General features: G+C 46.2%; 1 protein-coding gene and 2 long non-coding RNA genes across 9 annotated transcripts in view; 2 read left to right on the top strand and 1 right to left on the bottom strand.

The window, feature by feature from the left end:
* LOC138425313 (uncharacterized) overlaps positions 1-14800 on the top strand; it is a 168662-nt gene extending 153862 nt beyond the window's left edge. For 3 of the 6 annotated variants that reach the window (XR_011251166.1, XR_011251162.1, XR_011251165.1), the window contains 2 exons: positions 13458-14154; positions 14273-14800. This is a non-coding gene — a long non-coding RNA (uncharacterized lncRNA). Of the gene's footprint in view, positions 1-13457; positions 14216-14272 lie in introns of all 6 variants that reach the window. The other 3 variants (XR_011251163.1, XR_011251164.1, XR_011251161.1) reach the window with 2 other exon arrangements.
* Positions 1-19781, bottom strand: part of ADTRP (androgen dependent TFPI regulating protein) — a 69378-nt gene that overhangs the window by 48622 nt on the left and 975 nt on the right. For both annotated transcript variants that reach the window (XM_069563060.1, XM_069563062.1), the window contains exons 2-3: positions 6133-6267; positions 4483-4584 (exon numbers count right to left, since the gene is read on the bottom strand). In XM_069563060.1, coding sequence (XP_069419161.1) covers positions 4483-4584; positions 6133-6267 — 237 coding nt within the window. The remainder of the gene's footprint in view (positions 1-4482; positions 4585-6132; positions 6268-19781) is intronic.
* The window catches only part of LOC138425314 (uncharacterized), a 32804-nt gene continuing 28478 nt past the window's right edge, over positions 15456-19781 (top strand). Inside the window, exon 1 of the long non-coding RNA XR_011251167.1 lies at positions 15456-15773. This is a non-coding gene — a long non-coding RNA (uncharacterized lncRNA). The remainder of the gene's footprint in view (positions 15774-19781) is intronic.

Raw genomic sequence — 19781 nt, 5'->3', positions numbered from 1 at the left:
GAAGAATTGGAGTTTCACTTCCAATTGGAAGAACTGGAAGTTTCTGCTTCCCCAGCAAGCTCTCAGACAGGGTTCAAAGGCTTTCCAGGTTGCCCAGTCATGACCCTCAGCCAGGCTGGGACATACAGGGCAGAGCAGTCCTCCCATCTACCTTCTCCACTTGACAGTTATCACATACCGCTGCATAATACTACCTATGTATTAGTGTCTACTGTTATCTCTATTAGCTCAGCTTTGCACGTGTAGACCAGGCTCAACAAGATTTAAGGGTGCCAGAAGTCAAAACTCTTGTCAAATATCCATCATGGCGTTATCCATAACGTCACTACTTCATTACAGTTTCAGATGAATAAATGACAACACGTTAAATAACTAGGTAGCTGGATTTGGTATTTACTCCAATCTAAAGAGCCAAGATAAGGCCTATCTCATAAGAACAGATAGTTTTGAAATCTCCATTAATGTAAATGAAGGCTTTTCTGTTCTAAAGCTCTGTGATCACGGACAGAGAGTCTTACATGATAACAGATATTGATATTTATGCAGTCCTTGGTAATTTATAAGGTGCTTATATACACATGCTCAATAATCGGGTGGTATTTTCAAATGCAAAGGGCCTCTGGTGGTGGTGGTGGTGGGGGGAGTGGTTCTCTGATATTTTCACCTTTCATTTGGAGAAACCTGAATGATGTAGGTTGATTTCCGGAGAAATAAGTTCCCCAGATACCCCAGGTTAGGATCTAACTGTTTTCTCAGTTACTGAGTCCTCCTCCTGCTGTTTAAATCTGTCTTTCCTGGTTCTATCTTTAGTAGTCATTTAGATAATGCCTGAGGCATTAATGTTTTCCTGGCAAAACCTGGTGGAATACTTTGTTGTTTCTTTCCCTTCTTTCATGAAGACTGGAGAATGCTTGGCAATGAAACAGTTGGATTGATCTACTTTAAATAAGGCAGCCTGACCATGGTGGATGTAGGCATTTCACTGATGTTACTGTTTGGTTTGAATGTACAGCAAGGATAGAAAAACATCAGTTAAAGATGATCAGCTTTGAACGGTCTTACTGTAGTGGCAAGTCTATAATGAACTGGAGGGGTTAGGCTGCAAGGAGACCAAAGACTTGAAACACAAAGGTTTTAGAACTACACTGTGTCAAAGGGGAGAGTGGTATTTCTTAATTTGACAAATATTACTCATAAAACCCAGGGCAGCACCGCTAATGGCAACAGGAAGAATATTCCAGAGCTAAGGAATAGCAAACGTAAATGCTGTTGTGAAATGAAAGACCCTTTCAGGAAAGCATAGCACTGGTTTTGTACAGCAGTAATTCTTATAGTGTGGGAAGAAAAAAAAGGAACAATGCCGGTTCCTTTTAAGGCCAGGCCCAGCCCCACGTGGAGGCAATGAGACCAATGTCCGGTTTGACTACCCATCATCACTTCGGCTGCCACAGTGGTGGTTTCTGGGTATTTTTATTTACTCATTTGAGTTGTCATGCAAGGACACTGTTAAAATGTAGGAAGTGTTAACAAATTAACCCAGTAACAGTCATTTCTGTATTCTTTTGTACCAGTATTTAGAAAATTAACAGAGAGCATTCCTTGAGGCCACAGACCAGGAGACTTTAATACTGAGGACAGAAAATGTCCAGAGTAAGAGTCGCAGGTTGGGGGAAGAGGGATGAGAGGCAGTCATGAGCACATTGGATGTGGATCAGACATGAAAAGGAGCCTGGAAGTTTGGGGATGACCCCACTGGAAGTACCCAATGCTGGTTTTGCTGACACCAACATTTTCACTAGAAATGGCTCTCTTGAGAGATTTTCCAATTAAATTAACAAAATCACAGAAGAATCTGTGTCTAACCCAGGGCAGGTTGCCTTTTTTGCTCTCTTTTTCACTCTCATCCCACTTTTTGACCCTAGCTCTTTCACGTTAAAGGATTCGGGTTACCTGATTGGCCAAAAGTCAAGGAGCAGGGTCAAAAGAAACCCCTAATTGTGAAGGTATGCAACTATTTTATGTTCTGTGTTGTATAGTATCTGCCTTGCTAATTAACTGATGGATAGGATGTACATTATGAAGTTGTCTGCTTCCAAAAGTACCAAAAACCCATATGGCTGTTTAGCAAGCTCACATGTGCTGGGCATCACCATCACAACTATTTGGAAGAAACCTAACTTTACTTCCATGTGGGAAAATGGTACCCCAAAGAGGTAGGAAGCTTGGAATAGATGTAGGAAAACTACTAGCTGGGCTAACAAAACCTCGAAAAGGTATTTATTTGATACATGTATTTGGCTCCAGATAAAAGACACTTTCAATACTCTGCCTTTTTATTTCAGTAACGTCTAGCTCAGTCAGTTGTCTCAAATAGCTTCATTTTCTTAAGTAGTGCTTTGGCTTATTAGCAGGCAGATGGGGATTTTGGATTTTTTTAAGTGAGAATTCTCACTTTGCTATGTTAATCAAGCAAAGTAACATCCTTTTTGATTGCCTGGTGAATTATGAAACCAGATCGAACCGAAAGTTCTGCACTTACTGTAACATAAGGTGATGAAGGGTGAATCAGCCTTGGATTTAAATACTGTCCCACTTATGAGTTCAGTGGTCCCAGGTAAATCACTTAAATTTTCTGAGTATTTTTTAAATTTGGAAAAAAAAAGTCAGGATTGTAGTTGTTATTGAAAGAAAGTTGTGTGAATTAAATGGGCTCCTATTTGAGGAAAAGGCTTAACAGTGTGTGTGTGTGTGTGTGTGTGTGTGTGCATTCTCAGTCACGTCTTACTCTTTTCGACCCTATGGATTGTAGCCCACCAGGCTCCTCTGTCCATGGGATTGTCCAGGTACTGGAATGGGTTGCCATTTTCTCCTCTAGGGGATCTTCCTGACCCAGGGGCTGAACCCACATTTCCTGTGTCTCCCAGATGGGTGGGCTGATTCTTTACCACTGAGTCACCTGGGAAGCCCATGTAACATAGTGTAACTGCCCTAAAATATTCAGAATATTCCCTATGTAAGGGATTCAGATTAATGCTCATGGGAAGCTGGGAAGGTGAGGAGGTGATCTGACACAGAGAAGGTTGTAGGAGGGGTCTCTGAGAGGTGCGATTTATTTAATACACAGCTTTTGGTCCCGAACTCTAAATGAGATTGGAATTTTATACCTTAGTTAATAATTAGTATCTCACTGAGAACATATTTAAAGTGAAAGTATGTTTTTTTCCTAAGAGGCAGGCCACGTGGTAGAGCAGAGTTAGTGGACTGAGCCGCTTTTCCAAACTGCTAATCATGTAAGTTTCGGACAGTGGAAAAGTTGAGGGTGCGAGAAAGCCTGTGGGCCCGAGGAGCCTTGACATTCCCTGTTGTTGTTCAGTCGCTCAGCCAAGTCTGGCTGCTTGTGACCCCAAGGACTGCAGCATGCTGGGTGCCTTTGTCCTCCACTATCTTCCGGAGTTTGCTCAAATTCATGTCCATTCAGTCAGTAATGCTATCTAACCATCTCCTCCCTGCTGACCCCTTCTCCTTTTGCCTTAACACGCTACTCCCTTGTGATTTCCCGGAGGTTTTTAAACGTCATTTGCTTCACAGACTCTCGGACCTCCTTCTGAACTCCTGACTAATGTGGAAATGCATTTTGTAAATATTGAGAAGTGGAGCAAGCTCTCTGAACAATTGCTTTGTGCCCATGACTCAGACCTCCTCCTTCATCCCAGACCTGGGCAGTCCTGCTCCAGCTCTGCTTGTCCAGGCCACTGTCACTGGTATCCAGATACCATGACCTGAATAACTCAGAACAGGTCCTGTTTACTCTTCAGCTCCTCAAAAATAAATGCATGAATAAAAAAAATCAAACGGGAAACAGAATTATGCAGAACATTTGTGATAAATGTTCCTGATCAGGTATCAACTAAGAAATTACTTCTGAGCTGTGACATATGCTTTGAATATTTGGGTGGTTTGATGGGGGAGGTATTTAAGTATAATCGACACGAATTACATATTAGTTTCAGGAGTACAACATAATGATCTGATGTTCGTATGTACTGCCAAATGTTTACCACGATAAGTCTAGTTAACATTCAGGATGGATTAATCTTAAAGCTTGCTTGATTCAATTCCTAGGTAGGAATCTCATTACATGTTATCAATATTTGTTTAAGTTGCTTCTCTTTCAGGACTGGAACCTCCAAGAAGTTGCCTGTCCTTTTGGTTTCATGTCTTTTCAATGACTTCATAAGCAACTTGGCAAAGAATTTTGCCTGGACATCCCATCTGCTCTCAGTGACTGTGACTACAGCACCACTTTTTGTTCATTTCATATTCTCAATGTGCTCTTTAAATAAATAGTGACGGGGTAAAGCCGGAGGAGTGAACAGGATGCTGGGGCTTGAGGAGAAGCTTGGAAACATAAATAAGGCACTTGGAGTTCTCAGAACAGAGTCTATTGCTTTTCAGGATTCACTAAATTTTCCTTTTACTCACCATTGCATGATTCAACCACACTGGAAAGACGGTATCTAGGACCTTAGGGTAAATGAGTTCTCTATCGTAGAGAAAGATAATCCAGAATGCCAGAAATACAAACTGCAAAATAGAACAGAAAAATCACACCATTAGGTTTTTTTTCAATCAGTGCTTCCTAAGATAGTCAAGAAGACATAGCAAAATAAAAATAGATACCAGCTTTAAAGATACATTCTTATATAGAATTATTAAATGAAGGAAAAAATTATTTATCATAGAATTACAATGCTCAGTCTCTGGGGACTTCAGAGAGTTAGGAATCACTTGTCACTGTGGCAAAGAGGATGTAGAGATACAGGATTCACAGATCATTAAGTCATTTCATTTTAACCAATGACTTCTCTCTCCTCTAAGCTTCCCCAGGAGGGTTGAAAGCAGCCAAATGCAGTGGCTAAGCCTTACACGTGGCTTGCCCACACTCTAGGTAGGCGTGGCCAGGGGAAGCAGGAAGACTGGGGTCAGGGTTGGGGGGTGGTAGTGGGGCGGATAAGTGACAAGCCCCCAGGATAATCCACCAAGCTAGTTAACTGACAGTTGGATCTCTTTCTTGCTCAGAACTGGATTGATCTCCATCCTCTTGTACCCCTTGGCTATCTTTTCAAAGTCTCTGCCTTCCATGCTACAAAATCAATGCAGAGATGGAAAAAAAAAAAAAAAACAAACATTAATCTTCTGATCGTCCTATCTTCTTAAATTCCAAAGGCTCAATTTCTAACTCTTAAAAAAACTGAATAAACTCCATTGTTAAGCAACTTGGCCTTTAGAAGATTTTGGGGGGTGGAGGAGGTGCCCTGCAAAGTAAGATTGGAATGCCAGTACTTGCTCTGCTATCTGAGAACTCATTAGTGCTTGGAGAGTTTCATGCTGGATTTAAGTTTAAAGTTTCAATACTGTAGGAATCAGGACAATGACAGGTGGAAGGAGATAGTAATTTTTCATTACAGGTCCTGCTGGGCCGTTGGTGTGCCTGGCTTCAGTTTGTTTTCATTCTAACTAATGAATGAAATAATAAGTGATGTTGTAGGAATGTGGGCAGTAGCAGCTACAGCTGCCCCTTGCATATGTCTTGCTTTTTCCCAGTGTTCACTCATTCAACAAAAGGCATGAGGCCCCACCCACTGTGGGCCCTACCCCAGGTATTTCAGACTGTCTCTCTCCTCTCAAAACGTCAACTTTGAAAGGTTTCATACCTTTAAAAAAAAAAAATGGTTTCCACTTGCAAAAGTAACAAATGCCTATTGTTCAAGTGAAACCAGATGTATGAAAGGCAAGTTACTCATCTTCCTCTTTAGCACCCTCCATTCCCATCATCCTGATGGAACCAAGGTTATCTTGGATGTATTTTGGTTAAGAAAGGTCCTTTAGACTTCCCTGCCAGACAATAATAAGGATCTCGTATCAAACATTCACAAAGATACAAAAGCTAATGATAAATCTTGGCAGTGATTTGTCTTATTTCCCCAAGACACTGGGCAGTGCAATGCAGTCCTCGGGCCATTTACGCAAATACAGTTCCCAGGGATTGCAGTAATGGGCTCTTGCTGCCTCGGAGAAGTGTTGGTCTGTATGACACGTGCCTTATATCACCTGCATATCTTTGTAACTTACTGTGGATAGTGGAAAAGCCAGTGTGGTGAAAAGCAGGTCTCTGAAGGCCGTTACGAACTTAATGTCTTTTTCCCCTTTGGTTCTTTTCAGCACATCTTCCAGGCAGGCCACCCCGAAGAAAATGGCCTGCAAGAGCTAAATTCATTACAACAAATGAGCACATTCTCATTTCCTTTAATTAATACATTCTTCACTGAGGTGAAGCACCATCCCTCTGGGAGCAGGATTGATTTGAGAAGCAGGGGGCTGCTGGCTGTTCTGGTTGGGAGCCAACTGGAAGGCTGGTCTTTCAGCTCACTGGGCCCTGACCTTGCTCACTAAAACGGATTGTGTAAAGTTGTTTAGGGGATAATAATGTGTATAGTAGTTAGCGTAATGGACTTGAGTGAAAATGGAAACAGAATAGAGTCAGCTTAACAGGAGAATGTAACGAGATAGATGCCCTGGCTGCACAGAGGAGGGGAAAACCAAATAAACAGCGCAAGGGCACAGCACCAGACTCAATGGTGGGTGTATTCTGGCTCCTTCCTAGGAAGAAAATAGCTTTAAATGTCTGGTGTTGCAATCTCATTAGAGAAGCCAGAATCAGGGTCAAGAGCACCATGAAGGAGCTCTGTGCTCCCCCGGGGGAGACCCCCACAACGGCATCTTGCTTGTCTGGGGAAGTAGCCAGTGCCCCCTCCCCGCCTCATTAAGTGGGGGCTGATTCATGCGAATGTATGGCAAAACCACTACAGTGTTGTAAAGTAATTAGCCTCCAATTAAAATAAATAAACTAAAAACAAAAAAAAAGAGAGGCAATCCAAAGGCTTTGCAGAGACTCTCTGTCTGAGGGAGTGGTTTCAGTCCATGGGGATAGAGCACTTGGTGGGCTCAGGTACATCTCTGAGTACCCTGAGGGTAAAACAGCAGCAGGTTGTTACAGAGCACCAGTTTGAGTGCCCTGCGTCGTACTGAAAATTCCCACTGGCTATCTGTCTCACGGACGGCGGTGTATATGCTTCCGTTACTCTCTCTGTTCGTCTCACCCTCTCCTTCCTCCCCACTGCCTTCTCCTCGCCTTCGAGGGGAAAGGTGGGAGGTGGGAGGGAGGTTCAAGAGGGAGGAGCCATATGTACAATGGCTACGGCTAATTCCTGCTGATATCTGGCAGTGAAAGTGAAAGTGTTAGTCGCTCAGCCGTTTGACTCCTTGCGACCCGAGGGACTGTAGGCCACCAGGGTCCTCTGCCTGTGGGACCGTCCCAGCAAGAATACTGGAGTGGGTTGCCATTCCTTTCTTCAGGGCATCTTCCCCACCCAGGGATCAAACCTGAGTCTCCTGCATTGAAAGCAGATTCTTTACCATTTGAGCCACCAGGGAAGCCCCCCCCGGCCCCGGCCCCTGCCCCGATGTGTATCAGAAACAAAACCAATATTGTCAAGCAATTATCCTTCAATTAAAAATATTTTTTTTAAAAAAAAAGTAGGGCCATTTTTGAGGACATAGATCACAATCAGAGCAGACTCTGTCCATTCTCACAATTTGCCACACACCCACAGCTTCTAAGAAGTGTCATGACAGTACAGACTAGGAGCTGGTTTTGAGTTATTGCCTCGGAATCCATCCTGTTCCTTGAGAGCTCTGATTGGTACAGAAGGAACAGCCTGGACTCTGCTCTGAGTCTGAGTCAGGCAAGTTCTGGTATCTGGGCAGTTGGACTAATTAATGATCAACCACGTCGGTGGCTAGAAAACAACCTCGGTGTCTGGAACCCCAGAAGACCTCTAGCTGAGCTGGCCTCCTGCTGCTCCTTGGGCAGCAGGGGTGAGCAGGAGAGGATGCTGGGGGAAGCGGGCAGGGACGCCCCCACCTGGGTCCTCAGACCTGCAACGCCCCCACAGTCTGTTAGAAATGAGGTTGCTCAGCCTCTCCCCACCCCATCCCCAGCCTGCAGAATCAGAGACTCGGGGGATAGGGCCCAGGAATTTGTTTTCTAATAATCTCTTCAGGTGATCTTTGTAAAGGTTTAGTAGGTTCTAGAACCATGGGATTAGACACAAATTTATCATTTACAAATCTTACTGACTACTCAAAAGTATGATAGCTGTTTTGGGGGGGTAATAGTTGACTTTTATTGATTTCCTGTTTTATGCCAGGCACTGATCTAAGCGTTCAGTTTCTTGTAGCAACCCCCTGAGGTAAGCAGTATTATTCCTCTCTGCATCCCATTTTACAGATGAGAAAACTGAAGCTGAACAAACTTGCCTGAAGTCTCATGGTTGATAAAAATCAAGGCCAGGAAACCCAGTTTGTTTTTCAAGCTGACTTTACAACCAACAAACATACAAACCATGTGTCGGTTGTCTAAGAGCAAAGCTGAAAGCACTGTGGGAGCTCAGACCAGAGACCACTATCTCCAGGTGGGAGAATTAAAAATGACTTCAAAAAAAGCCAAAGTCTGATTCTCAGCCCCCAAAGATTCTAATGTGATGTGTCTGGGGGTGCAACCTAGCTTCAGGATGTTAAAACATTCTCTCCGGTGATTCTATCAGAGCAGCCAAGGTTGAGAATCACTTGTCTAGAGGAACTTGCTTTTGCAAACGCAGACCTGGCAGTCTCCAGGGAGGCGGGGCTGCCCAGATGCAGAAAGTGAAGCTCCATGGTGGAATGAGGTTTCTGAAGAGACGACAGAGGGAGGACGAGAGAAGCGGACGGCCAAGGCTGAGGAAACGCTCTCCTCTAAGGGGCAGGAGGGGCCGCAAAGTAGCCAAGAATGACCAGATGGTAGAAAAGCAGGAACATGCAAGAACCCCTCTCTGACCCTGAGGAGGAAGCTTCAAGCCAGAAGGGGGCCTTCCAGTAAGGGTGGGTGTGCAGCAAAGCGTGGGAAGTCACTTCAGTCTTGTTGGACTTTTTGCAATGCTATGGGACCCCAGCCCACTAGGCTCCTTTGTCCATAGGATTCTCCAGGCAAGAATACTGGAGTGGGTTGCCATGCCCTCCTCCAGGGGATCTTCCCCACCCAGGGATCGAACCAATGTCTCTTTAAGTCTCCTGCATTGGCAAGCGAGTTCTTTACCACTAGCACCACCGTGGGCAGTAGTTTTAAAGGCCAGGAAGAGGCTGCCACCACCCCGTACTTGTTCACTCCTGCTGTTCAGCCCCTTCAGAGCTGCAGAACCGGGGGGCGGCCTCTGCCCGTGGAAGCTGGCCGCGGGGCCTCGCCTTCTTTCCTCCCCAGCAGCCTTCAGCTTGCCCCCCGAGGACAGCGCAGGCAGCTGCTGGAGCCAGGGAGGGCCGGCGAGGGCCTGGGCCCCAGTGCGGAGGCCTGCACCGTTCTGTCAACACGGCAATTCATCAGGCGCTGAGCGTCTGCCAGGCTTTCCCTCCTCGGGGAGAGCGGCCTCCGCCCAGCATGTGAAGTCCATGTGACCGCTTTCCGCAGCGGGACCTTCCCCGTGTCATCCCACATCAGGCGCGTCCTGCCTTTCTCTTGCCTTTTCCCAGTCGCGGAACGTGGAAACTGGGCTCTCACCCGCTCTTAGAGCCTCCAGGGCTTCTCCTTCTCCGACACAACTTGAGTCCACGCCACAAACCCGCCAACCCCGTCTCCCCTCTCCCCTCAGCTCGCAGGCGGAGGCTGCCTTGGAGAGATGCCCAATGTGGACGTGAGGCAGCCTTGTCTCTGCTGATCTCCACCCGCAGTGCCACGCCACCGTCTACATCAACAAGGAGTCTCTACCGGGCCCTTGCGGAGGAGCCCAGGAGGCAGGCCACAGGGGGTTGCCAAGAGAAATAAATAAGGGAGAATGAGGGCTTGAGGGTTTCCCAGGTAGCCCTAAAGGTAAAGAAAATGAAAGGTGCTCAGTCGTGTCTGACTCTTTGAGACCCCATGGACTATAATAGTCCATGGAATTCTCCAGGCCAGATCCTGGAGTGGGTAGCCTTTCCCTTCTCTGGGGGATCTTCCCGACCCAGGAATCGAATCCAGGTCTCCCGCAATGCAGGCGGATTCTTTATCAACTGAACTATCAGGGAAGCCCTCAAAGGTAAAGAACCCACCTGCTAATGCATGAGAGATGCGGGTTTGATCCCTGAGTCAGGAAGATCCCCTGGAGGCGGGCATCACTACCCTCTCCAGTATTCTAGCCAGGAGAATCCCATGGACAGAGGAGCTGGTGGGCTACAGTCCATGGGGCCACAGAGGCAGACCGGACTGAAGAGGCTGAGCATGCACACAGGGCCTAGAGGATGCTCACAGCTGAGCTGGGAGCTAGGAGAGGGAGGCTTCACGCAGAGCCTCGAGGCCAGGTTTGAATCAGCTCACAAAAAGGACACTGGTCTGCTCATTCTCTAAGGACGATACGCTGGAATGTTGAGAAGACACTCACAGAAGGAATAGTCAAGGGGGAACATGGCAGGTGTTACGGACTGAATGGTACCCACTCCCCCACCCAAATTCACATGTTAAGTTATAACCCTGAGTACCTCAGAAAGGGGTTGTGTTTGGACGCAGGGCCTTTAAAGAGCTGATGAAGTTAAAATGAGGACGGTAGGGTGGACCCTAGCCCACTAGGACCGGAGTCCTTATAAGAAGACGAGATAAGGACACAGAACCACACGGAGGGTAGATCACGTGAAGACAGGGAGACGCAGCCATCTGCAAGCAAAAGAGAGAGGTTTGTAGAAGCAACCCCGCTTCCTTGGTCGTGGACCTCTGGCCTCCAGAACTCTGAGGAAATTTCTGCTGTTCAAGTCCCCTAGCCTGTGGTGAGCTGTTATAGCAGCAAATTAATACAGTGGCATTAAAAGAAGATAGAACAACTGGCCACCTTTTATGGCTCTTACTACAAAACTACTGTTGTTTACATTCCTCAACTATTTTGGCTGCTCAGAAAAGCAGAGCTGATGGTATCTTCTCAGTCAGGGTTTACTTCAGAGTTGCTGCTCTCTGATTTATCTTTTCATCCCTAATTCCATTGGTTTTTTGGTGCCTTCTTCTGAAATGCTGCTGATCTAAGTTTGCTCGAAGTCTTCCGTTTTTATTGCTAGCTGACAAACTTACCACCTGGGAGAGCTTAATTTACATTTTCTTATAACTAGTGCAATTTAAGAAACCAGAGCTAAAGAATATTCAGTTTTTACATTTTTACGTCGTCACAAGATTCACAAAAATCTTGAGAACACAGAAGCTTATTAACCTTTCTAAGCCATCAAGTTTATTTTCCTTGCTTTAAGCCAGAACCCTATTAACCTATTCCAGGAAATGAGAATTGCTTCATTTAAAAATAATTCCACAGAGGGAGATTCCACAAGTTTCCTGAGCAAGACGTTACAGCTCTGATTGAATGAGTCAAGTAATACAACGCCCAGCTCAGCTCTCCGTGCCTGACTCAGACAGGCTGGGACTTTCTCAGGTCTCGCCTTCAGAATGATGCAACACTTGCAGTGGAGATTAATCCAGAATAAAGCAGCAACTGGGGACTAGTTGTGAGGAGTTTTATTAATATATAACTGTGGTGGTCAAGGTGGTGGGGTTGGGGCAAGTAGAGGAAGGCTTTGCCAAATGGATCCGAATTGGGGCTTTCCTGGAGATCCAGTGGTAAATTAAGAACATTGAGGGACAGATTAGAAGGAAGATATATTTGTCAGAGTACTTGGCCCGTGTTGTGCAGCTGGTCACAGCTGGCTTCCGTGTAGGGGCAGCATGGCCATGGGGTAAACTGTCTTACCAGTGGGATGGGCTTCTCTAGAAAGTCACTCTTACTGGTGGGAGTTATGTTTTAATCATTTGTTTGTGCAGCCAACATTCACAGAATGTCTGTTAGGTGCCAGAAATTAGACATGATACAGACCAGGGCAGGCTGTATGTTAATATGTCTTTATTAGGAAGAAGAAGAAAGAGGCGGCGGCGGAGGAATCTTTTCTGTACATTGACTCACATTTTGTGGGTCAGGTTTCTCGAGAAACAGTATCTGAGATGCTGAGAGCTACCTGCCGAGTGTTCAAAGAGAAGGGCTCAAGAGGGAGGGAGTCAGGAGAACCGGAAGGGCAGCTCAGCTGCATGCCATCAGCTGCTCTCGCACTCCAGAAAGGAGCTCTGGAGCTCACCCTGCCTTCAGAGTTGTCCTGGAGCCCAGCCTCTGGAGCCCAGGTCCGCCGGTCACTGGCCTTAAGCCCTGGTCCTGGTGGCTCCCTTCTGCTGAGGATAGCTGTGGGACAGGCGCTCATCTGTGAGGCATCAGCAGTCAACCCTCCTCCCAGGAGCTGGGGATTAAGTACCTTGAGGCTGGGAAGGGTGGGAGTCCGTTCGCCACACCACACAGCCACTACATATGAGGCACAGAGAAGGTAGGTAACTCACTCAGGAGCACACAGCAAGTGAGGGGCACCTAGGAAGCTAGGCCTTCCTTCAGCCCCTAGTCTTTATACTGTGCAGAGTGAACCTACCAGAAGGCTGTCGTGGTTACTCAATAAATTGCAGTACTTTTATTTGGGTGCCGGTGGGGACTCTCTCCTCCTATCAGCCCACATTCTTTCCACTCTCTGAGAGGTAAAACAGTGATCTCAAGTGTTTTTGTGGAATAGACAGTTAAGTGTATTTCTGACTCTGTTTGAGTGTAAGAGTGACTATATTAGACTGATGATGGAAATCAGGGGTTGGTCCCAAGTATGGAAGTGGGCTCTGGATACTGTAAATGAATCCCTGTCTTCTCACTGTTTGTGGGCTACCTTGGACTTTGGACGATAAAATGTCCCCAAGCATCTCTCTTCCCCTGGCCCTGCTCTGCCATCCCCAAGGACCTATGCATTGGAGTTGCTGTTGTCATCCTGAGAGCTTGAAAGCGAAAGTGAAAGTAGCTTAGTCGTGTCTGACTCTTTGTGACCCCATGGACTGTAGCCCACCAGGCTCCTCTGTCCATGGGATTCTCCAGGCAAGAATCCTGGAGTGGGTTGCTATTTCCTCCTCCAAGGGATCTTCCTGACCCGGGGATCAAACCTGGGTCTCCTGAATTGGCAGGCAGATTCTTTACCATCTGAGCCGCCAGGGAAGCCAAAGAGCCAGAGAGCTTGGTGATACTCGAGTCAGAGCTGCCTGACTTGGGCAATTTTATATGAAGAGCGGAGGGAAACGTCAGTGCCTCTGTCAGTGAAGTGGGGTGTGGGAAACAGGAAGGGGCTCGCCCAGAATCTCCCCTGGAGATCTCAGTTATGAGGCGCCACCTCCAACCACATTTCAGAAGGAAGTTGATTTTTCAAAAGAGGAAAATCCAGCAAACTGTATGAATTCTGCAAGCCAATTTAAATTGTAGCTGAAAATTCCCTCTATCTCCTCTCCCCAGCTTGCATTCCCTGCGGAATCCAGGACCGCCCCTGGATGGAAGTGGAGTGAACAGAGCGGAGGGAACGTAACGTTTGCGGAAGATCTGGGCCCTGGAAGCCTAGCCAACATGAGCACCCGGAGGGTGTCCGACAGCACTGCCTGGTCTCCACGCCCACCTTGTGGGAGCTTTCCCATTCGGTGGGATTCACTGCCCTCTACTTGAGCCTGCAGGCTCTCCCCTAGGGTACCCCCCCCCGCCCCCGATCCCCTTGAGTATCCACTGGGCATCTGTTATGTAGATAAAGCAGTGCCTTCACTGGGCGCCTCTGCCAGCTGGAGAGCTGGAGCACGAAGCCTATGGAGGCAGATGCTTGAGCAGTGGGGCAGGTGGCTGATCCTTGCCTGAATCCATGACCCACCACCCATGGTGCTCAGGGAGGGGACTGATGTCCCGCAAAATCCCCTCCCCTCGGCCCCACTCCTGTTCTAGCTGAGATGGCTAGAAACTCACCAGCACTCTCCCACCTTCTCATTCCACTGTTTATTGCTTAACACCATTCTGGGCGCTTCCCTTGTCCCTCACAGTCTGTGGTTAAGCACTATTTTTATTTCTGTCTGACAGATTTGGAAGTAAGAGACAAAGAAATACCCAGCCCGGGGTCAGGAGTGGTAGAACTGAGGAGCCACCCACAGAACCCACGCTCCTAGAGCCCATGGTGATAACGCTAGGCCACGCTGCCTTCCCTCTCCACAGAGAATTGGCTGCCTCTTCCCTGGGTCAGTTTACTCCCTCGGAGACTCACATCTCTCCTCTTCTTCTTCTACTCTCCTTAGGCACCAGGCAGGAATCGGTCAGGGTGACCAGCTCTTCGTGAAATTCTCACAAATCACCTCACACCCCAGGCATCAATCCTTTGAATCCCTTGAGGTGGCCTCAGAAAGAAATGGGACACTCTTAGAATGCTGACTTGTATTAAGTCAGACTTTGTTCTCAGGGTCCATAATAGATATTCAGCCCACTAGAAATTAAGGCTGTCTAAAGAAGTGCAGGCATGCTAAGTCACTTGAGTCGTGTCTGACCCTTTGCGACCCCATGGACTGTAGCCCACCAGGATCCTCTGTCCATAGGATTCTCCAGGCAAGAATACTGAAGTCGGTTGTCATGCCTTCCTCCAGGGGATCTTTGTGACCCAGGGATCGAACCCGCATCTCTCATGTCTCCTGAATTGGCAGGTAGTTCTTTACCACTAAGAAGCCACCTGGGAAGCCCCATTTAAAGGGGAGGGGTGTAAATTTCCTGGAAGCAGGATGGGGTACTGATCAGTAAATTTACGTAAAATAAATCCAAGAGTGTTATAGTAAGTTATGAGACCTCCATGACTTTATAAATGCAACCATTAGTTAATTAGCCATTTGCTAACACTAATCATTAGGAAACACAATCCTTTAAGACCTCAAGAGCTACAAATTTTAAGGCCCAGTATTTCACGTGAAGTCACATGTTTGAAGTCTGATCTTAAATTAATCCTCTAAAACATATTCAACCCATCTTTATCAATTGGAAAATGCTTCATTAAGTCACACTTTCAAGATGACACCTAACAAAAAGGAAACAGCCACAGGTAAGCCCCTCTCTGCCCATTTGAAGGGCCTGAAGCTGTCCAAAGAGACTGTACTGCTCAGGAATGCAGAAAAGTCTGAGGTCAAGTCCAGTCCATATACGAACGTGATCGTGAACGTGAACATAAAGTCGCTCAGTCGTGTCCGACTCTTTGCAACCCCATGGACTGTAGCCTACCAGGCTCCTCTGTCCATGGGATTTTCCAGGCAAGAGTACTGGAGTGGATTGCCATTTCCTAGACACAAAGTTTTTTTTATGGGATAATCTGTGCCCATCACTATAGCAAATACAATGTAGACTCGTAGAACGTTAGGGCTGGTGAAGACTTCAGAGATTAAACTCTTGTTCTAGAGCTATTTACAAATTGATTGAAATGTTAAGAATCACATGTGGGTGGAGACATGCAAACAATATATAAATAAGCAGAGACTAACAGATGCTGGAAAAACTCAGGGAAAGGGAAAAACAAATCTGGAAAAAACAAAGTGGCTCAGCAGAGATTTTTAAGGAAGATCTGAGATTTCTTTCAGGTGGTCTGGGAAAACAGCAATGTGGTGGAGAAGCCAGGGGGCCTTTCGTTCAAGGATGGTGTGACTGGATAGACCAGTGACCGCGGGAAGCCTGGGGACCAACGCTGGAGAAGACACAGGGCTTCCTGGAGAAGGGACCAGACTTACTGGGGAGGGGAGCGCCAGACGAGAGCAAAGTAGGCAGGTGAGCTCCTAGATCAGGACTTTCTATTGGTCCTGTGAGGTAGGAGGGAGCCACTCTAGTTTCTTGAATAGCTGACCAAACTTCTCAATCAGGCTCACGATGTTTGAAACAAAATAAAACAAAAACCATTTGTCAGGAAGATTAATCTGAAATCTGAGTGATGGATGGTTGCACTGATAGTGAGAGGACAGTGAAGAGATATCTAGTCATCTAGGTACCAACTAATAATGAGAGAGGCGGTACGACTCGGGAAGAAGGGGAGAACCTAGCAAGAGGGAAAACAGGACTTGGTGGCTCATTACTCATATGTGGCTCATACATGAAGTCACATATTTGAAATCTGACCTTAAATGAATCCTCTAAAAACATTTTTAACCCATCTTTATCAATTGGAAAATGCTTCATTAAGTCTCTTTCAAGATGACACCTAAAAAAAGGAAACATCCACAGGTAAGCCCCTCTCTGCCCATTTCAAAGGGCCCGAAGATGTCCAAAGAGTCTATACTGCTCAGGAATGCAGAAAAGTCTTCCTTTTGTTACTCAGGGAACTAGCACTAGGAAAATTACGAAGATCATGGCATCCAGTCCCATCACTTCATGGGAAATAGATGGGGAAACAGTGGAAACAATGTCAGACTTTATTTTTGGAGGCTCCAAAATCACTGCAGATGGTGACTGCAGCCATGAAATTAAAAGACGCTTACTCCTTGGAAGAAAAGTTATGACCAACAAAAGCAGAGAAATTACTTTGCTGACTAAGGTCCGTCTAGTCAAGGCTATGGTTTTTCCTGTGGTCATATATGGATGTGAGAGTTGGACTGTGAAGAAGGCTGAGTGCCGAAGAATTGATGCTTTTGAACTGTGGTGTTGGAGAAGACTCTTGAGAGTCCCTTGGACTGCAAGGAGATCCAACCAGTCCATTCTGAAGGAGATCAGCCCTGGGATTTCTTTGGAAGGAATGATGCTAAAGCTGAAACTTCAGTACTTTGGGCACCTCATGAGAAGAGTTGACTCATTGGAAAAGACTTTGAGGTTGGGAGGGATTGGGGGCAGGAGGAGAAGGGGACGACAGAGGATGAGATGGCTGGATGGCATCACTGACTCGATGGATGTGAATCTGAGTGAACTCCGGGAGTTGGTGATGGACAGGGAGGCCTGGCGTGCTGCAATTCATGGGGTCACAAAGAGTCGGACACGACTGAGTGACTGAACTGAACTGAACTGAACTGAATGTGTCTTCGACAGATGAATGTCTTTCTCCTTTCTTGGAAATGTGATGGCTCTGGGACATGTAACTGAGCTAGAAGTCAGTAAGCTGGTTTGAGGGAGTAGGTGATGAGTCCGCTCTTAGCCACGCTTATAGTGAAAGCTGAGCACTGAAGAATTGATGCTTTTGAACTGTGGTGTTGGAGAAAACTCTTGAGAGTCCCTTGGACTGCAAGGAGATCCAACCAGTCCATCCTAAAGGAAATCAGTCCTGAATGTTCATTGGAAGGACTGGTGTTGAAGCTGAAACTCCAATACTTTGCCCGCCTGATGCAAAGAGCTGACTCATTTGAAAAGCCCCTGATGCCGGGAAAGATTGAAGGCAGGAGGAGAAGGGGATGACAGAGGATGAGGTGGTTGGATGGCATCACTGACTCAATGGACATGAGTTTGAGTAAGCTCCGGGTGTTGGTGATGGACAGGGAGGCCTGGCGTGCTGCAGTCCAATGGGGTTGCAAAGAGTTGGTCACGACTGAGTGACTGAACTGAACTGAGAGTGAGATAGGACAGCCATACTAGAATTTAGATTTGATTAGATCATCAGTCCTGGCTGACACTGCTCCTTTTACATTGACCCTCCTTAATATAAAGCAAAAAGATACAGAAAGGTAAGACTTCTGCTGTATTATTCTAATTCTACAAAATCATTTTTTTGTTATCGTTTTCTGTTTACTTGTTTTCATAAAATTCTATGATTGAAACAGGCAGTCACCTTGATATTTTTCAAGCATGGTAGAGCTGTACTCAGGCTTCCCAGGTGGCACTAGTGGTAAAGAACCTGCCTGCAATGCAGTAGACAAGGGTTTGATCCCTGGGTCGGGAAGATCCCCTGGATGGGGGCATGGCAACCCACTCCAGTATTCTTGCCTGGAGAATCCCACGGACAGAGGAGCCTGGGGGCTACAGTCCATAGGTTTGCAAAGAGTTGGACATGACTGAATCGACTTAGAATGCTCAGAGCTCAAATCTCAAATTTCAGGTCCCAAAGTCAGATAACCAGTGAGGAGGAAGCTGAAATTCCAGGCCTCTGTGAACTGAGCTTTCTGAATTTCCTCTCCTTAGCATTACAGAGAGTCTTTTTTTTTTTTCTTACCATGCATTACGTCTGCCTGGATTATGATGCCAAAGAATTGGAATCAAATTTTTATATTGCACCCTAGATTTAGGTTAAAAATTCCAAAACTTAAATTAGCATCCCCAAAGGATACAGCATTCTTAGCTTTTAACTCTAAAAATAATGTTACATATTCCCCAAATGTTTTTTAGAAATCTATTTTTCTCCCGTTCACTTATACTTCATCATTTCATTCATCCCATTGTGGTCAGCTGGGCTAGGAAGAGAAGCAAGGAGCAAGCGATGTGATTGGTTTGTGGATGGTTGAAAATGTGCATTTGCCATTTGGTTGGGTGATTTGTCCTTTAAGATGGAGCCTGAGCCTATAAAAAACTTGAAGTGGGATCTGAACATGGCAAAATGTATTTGCTTTTCTTAGATAAATCTGTTAGTCTGGGTGTGCTGTAAAATGGCATTATTCCTCCACTGGAAATTGCACTTCCTACACAACATACGCCACTCTGCCTTCCCTCACAGACTTCCCCAAGCAAAGTTCAAAATCTCTTCTGCATATGTTGTCAGTGTCATCAGGAAACCATGAAACCATGACTTTAGTTCCTCGTTTAGGCTCATCTGAGAAGCACTTCAAGGTAAGATTCTTTTTTTTACCCCTGAGAAGGAAGGATTTATTACCTGCAGCAAGTAAGGAGAACACTTGGGGATCTCTCCTCAAGTAGTGTCTCCCCAAATAGCAAAACTGGGGAAGGTTTAAGCTAAGGGAACCTGCATATTCATGAGGGGGCTTGAACAGAGGAGAAATAAACATCCAGTTGGGGCAAGGACTTGTGGACACAGCAGAGGAAGGAGCGGGCGGGACAAATTGAGAGAGTAGCATTGAAACATGGACATCACCAGTTGACAAAAGGATTGCTAGTGGGAAGCTGCTGTGTAACACAGGGAGCTCAGCCCGGAGCTCTGTGATAGCCTAGAGGGGTGATACGGGGGGAGTGGGAGGCAGGTTCAAGAGGGAAGGGATATATGTATACATATATCTGATTCCAGAGACATGGCATCTGGTCCCATCACTTCATGGCAAATAGACGGGGAAACAGTGGAAACAGTGGCAGACTATTTTTTTGGGCTCCAAAATCACTGCAGATGGTGACTGCAGCCATGAAATAAAAAGACGCTTACTCCTTGGAAGAAAAGTTATGACCAACCTAGACAGCATGTTAAAAAGCAGAGACATTACTTTGCCAACAAAGGTCTGTCTAGTCAAAGCTATGGGTTTTGCAGTCGTCATGTATGGATGTGAGAGTTGGACTATAAAGAAAGCTGAGCGCCGAAGAATTGATGCTTTTGAACTGTGGTGTTGGAGAAGACTCTTGAGAGTCCCTTGGATTGCAAGGAGATCCAACCAGTCCATCCTGAAGGAGATCAGTCCTGAATGTTCATTGGAAGGACTGATGTTGAAGCTGAAATACCAATATTCTGGCCACCAGATGTGAAGAGCTGACTCATAGGAAAAGACCCTGATACTGGGAAAGATTGAAGGTGGGAGGAGAAGGGAACAACAGAGGATGAGATGGTTGGATGGCATCACCGACTCAATGGACATGAGTTTGAGTAAACTCTGGAAGTTGGTGATGGACAGGGAGGCCTGGAGTGCTGCAGTCCATGGGGTCACA

This window comes from Ovis canadensis, chromosome 20, assembly GCF_042477335.2.
Source record: "Ovis canadensis isolate MfBH-ARS-UI-01 breed Bighorn chromosome 20, ARS-UI_OviCan_v2, whole genome shotgun sequence".
In the NCBI taxonomy this organism is placed as follows: domain Eukaryota; kingdom Metazoa; phylum Chordata; class Mammalia; order Artiodactyla; family Bovidae; genus Ovis; species Ovis canadensis.
Note: the sequence above shows the minus strand (reverse complement) of the source record. Positions and strands in the feature narration are given on the sequence as shown.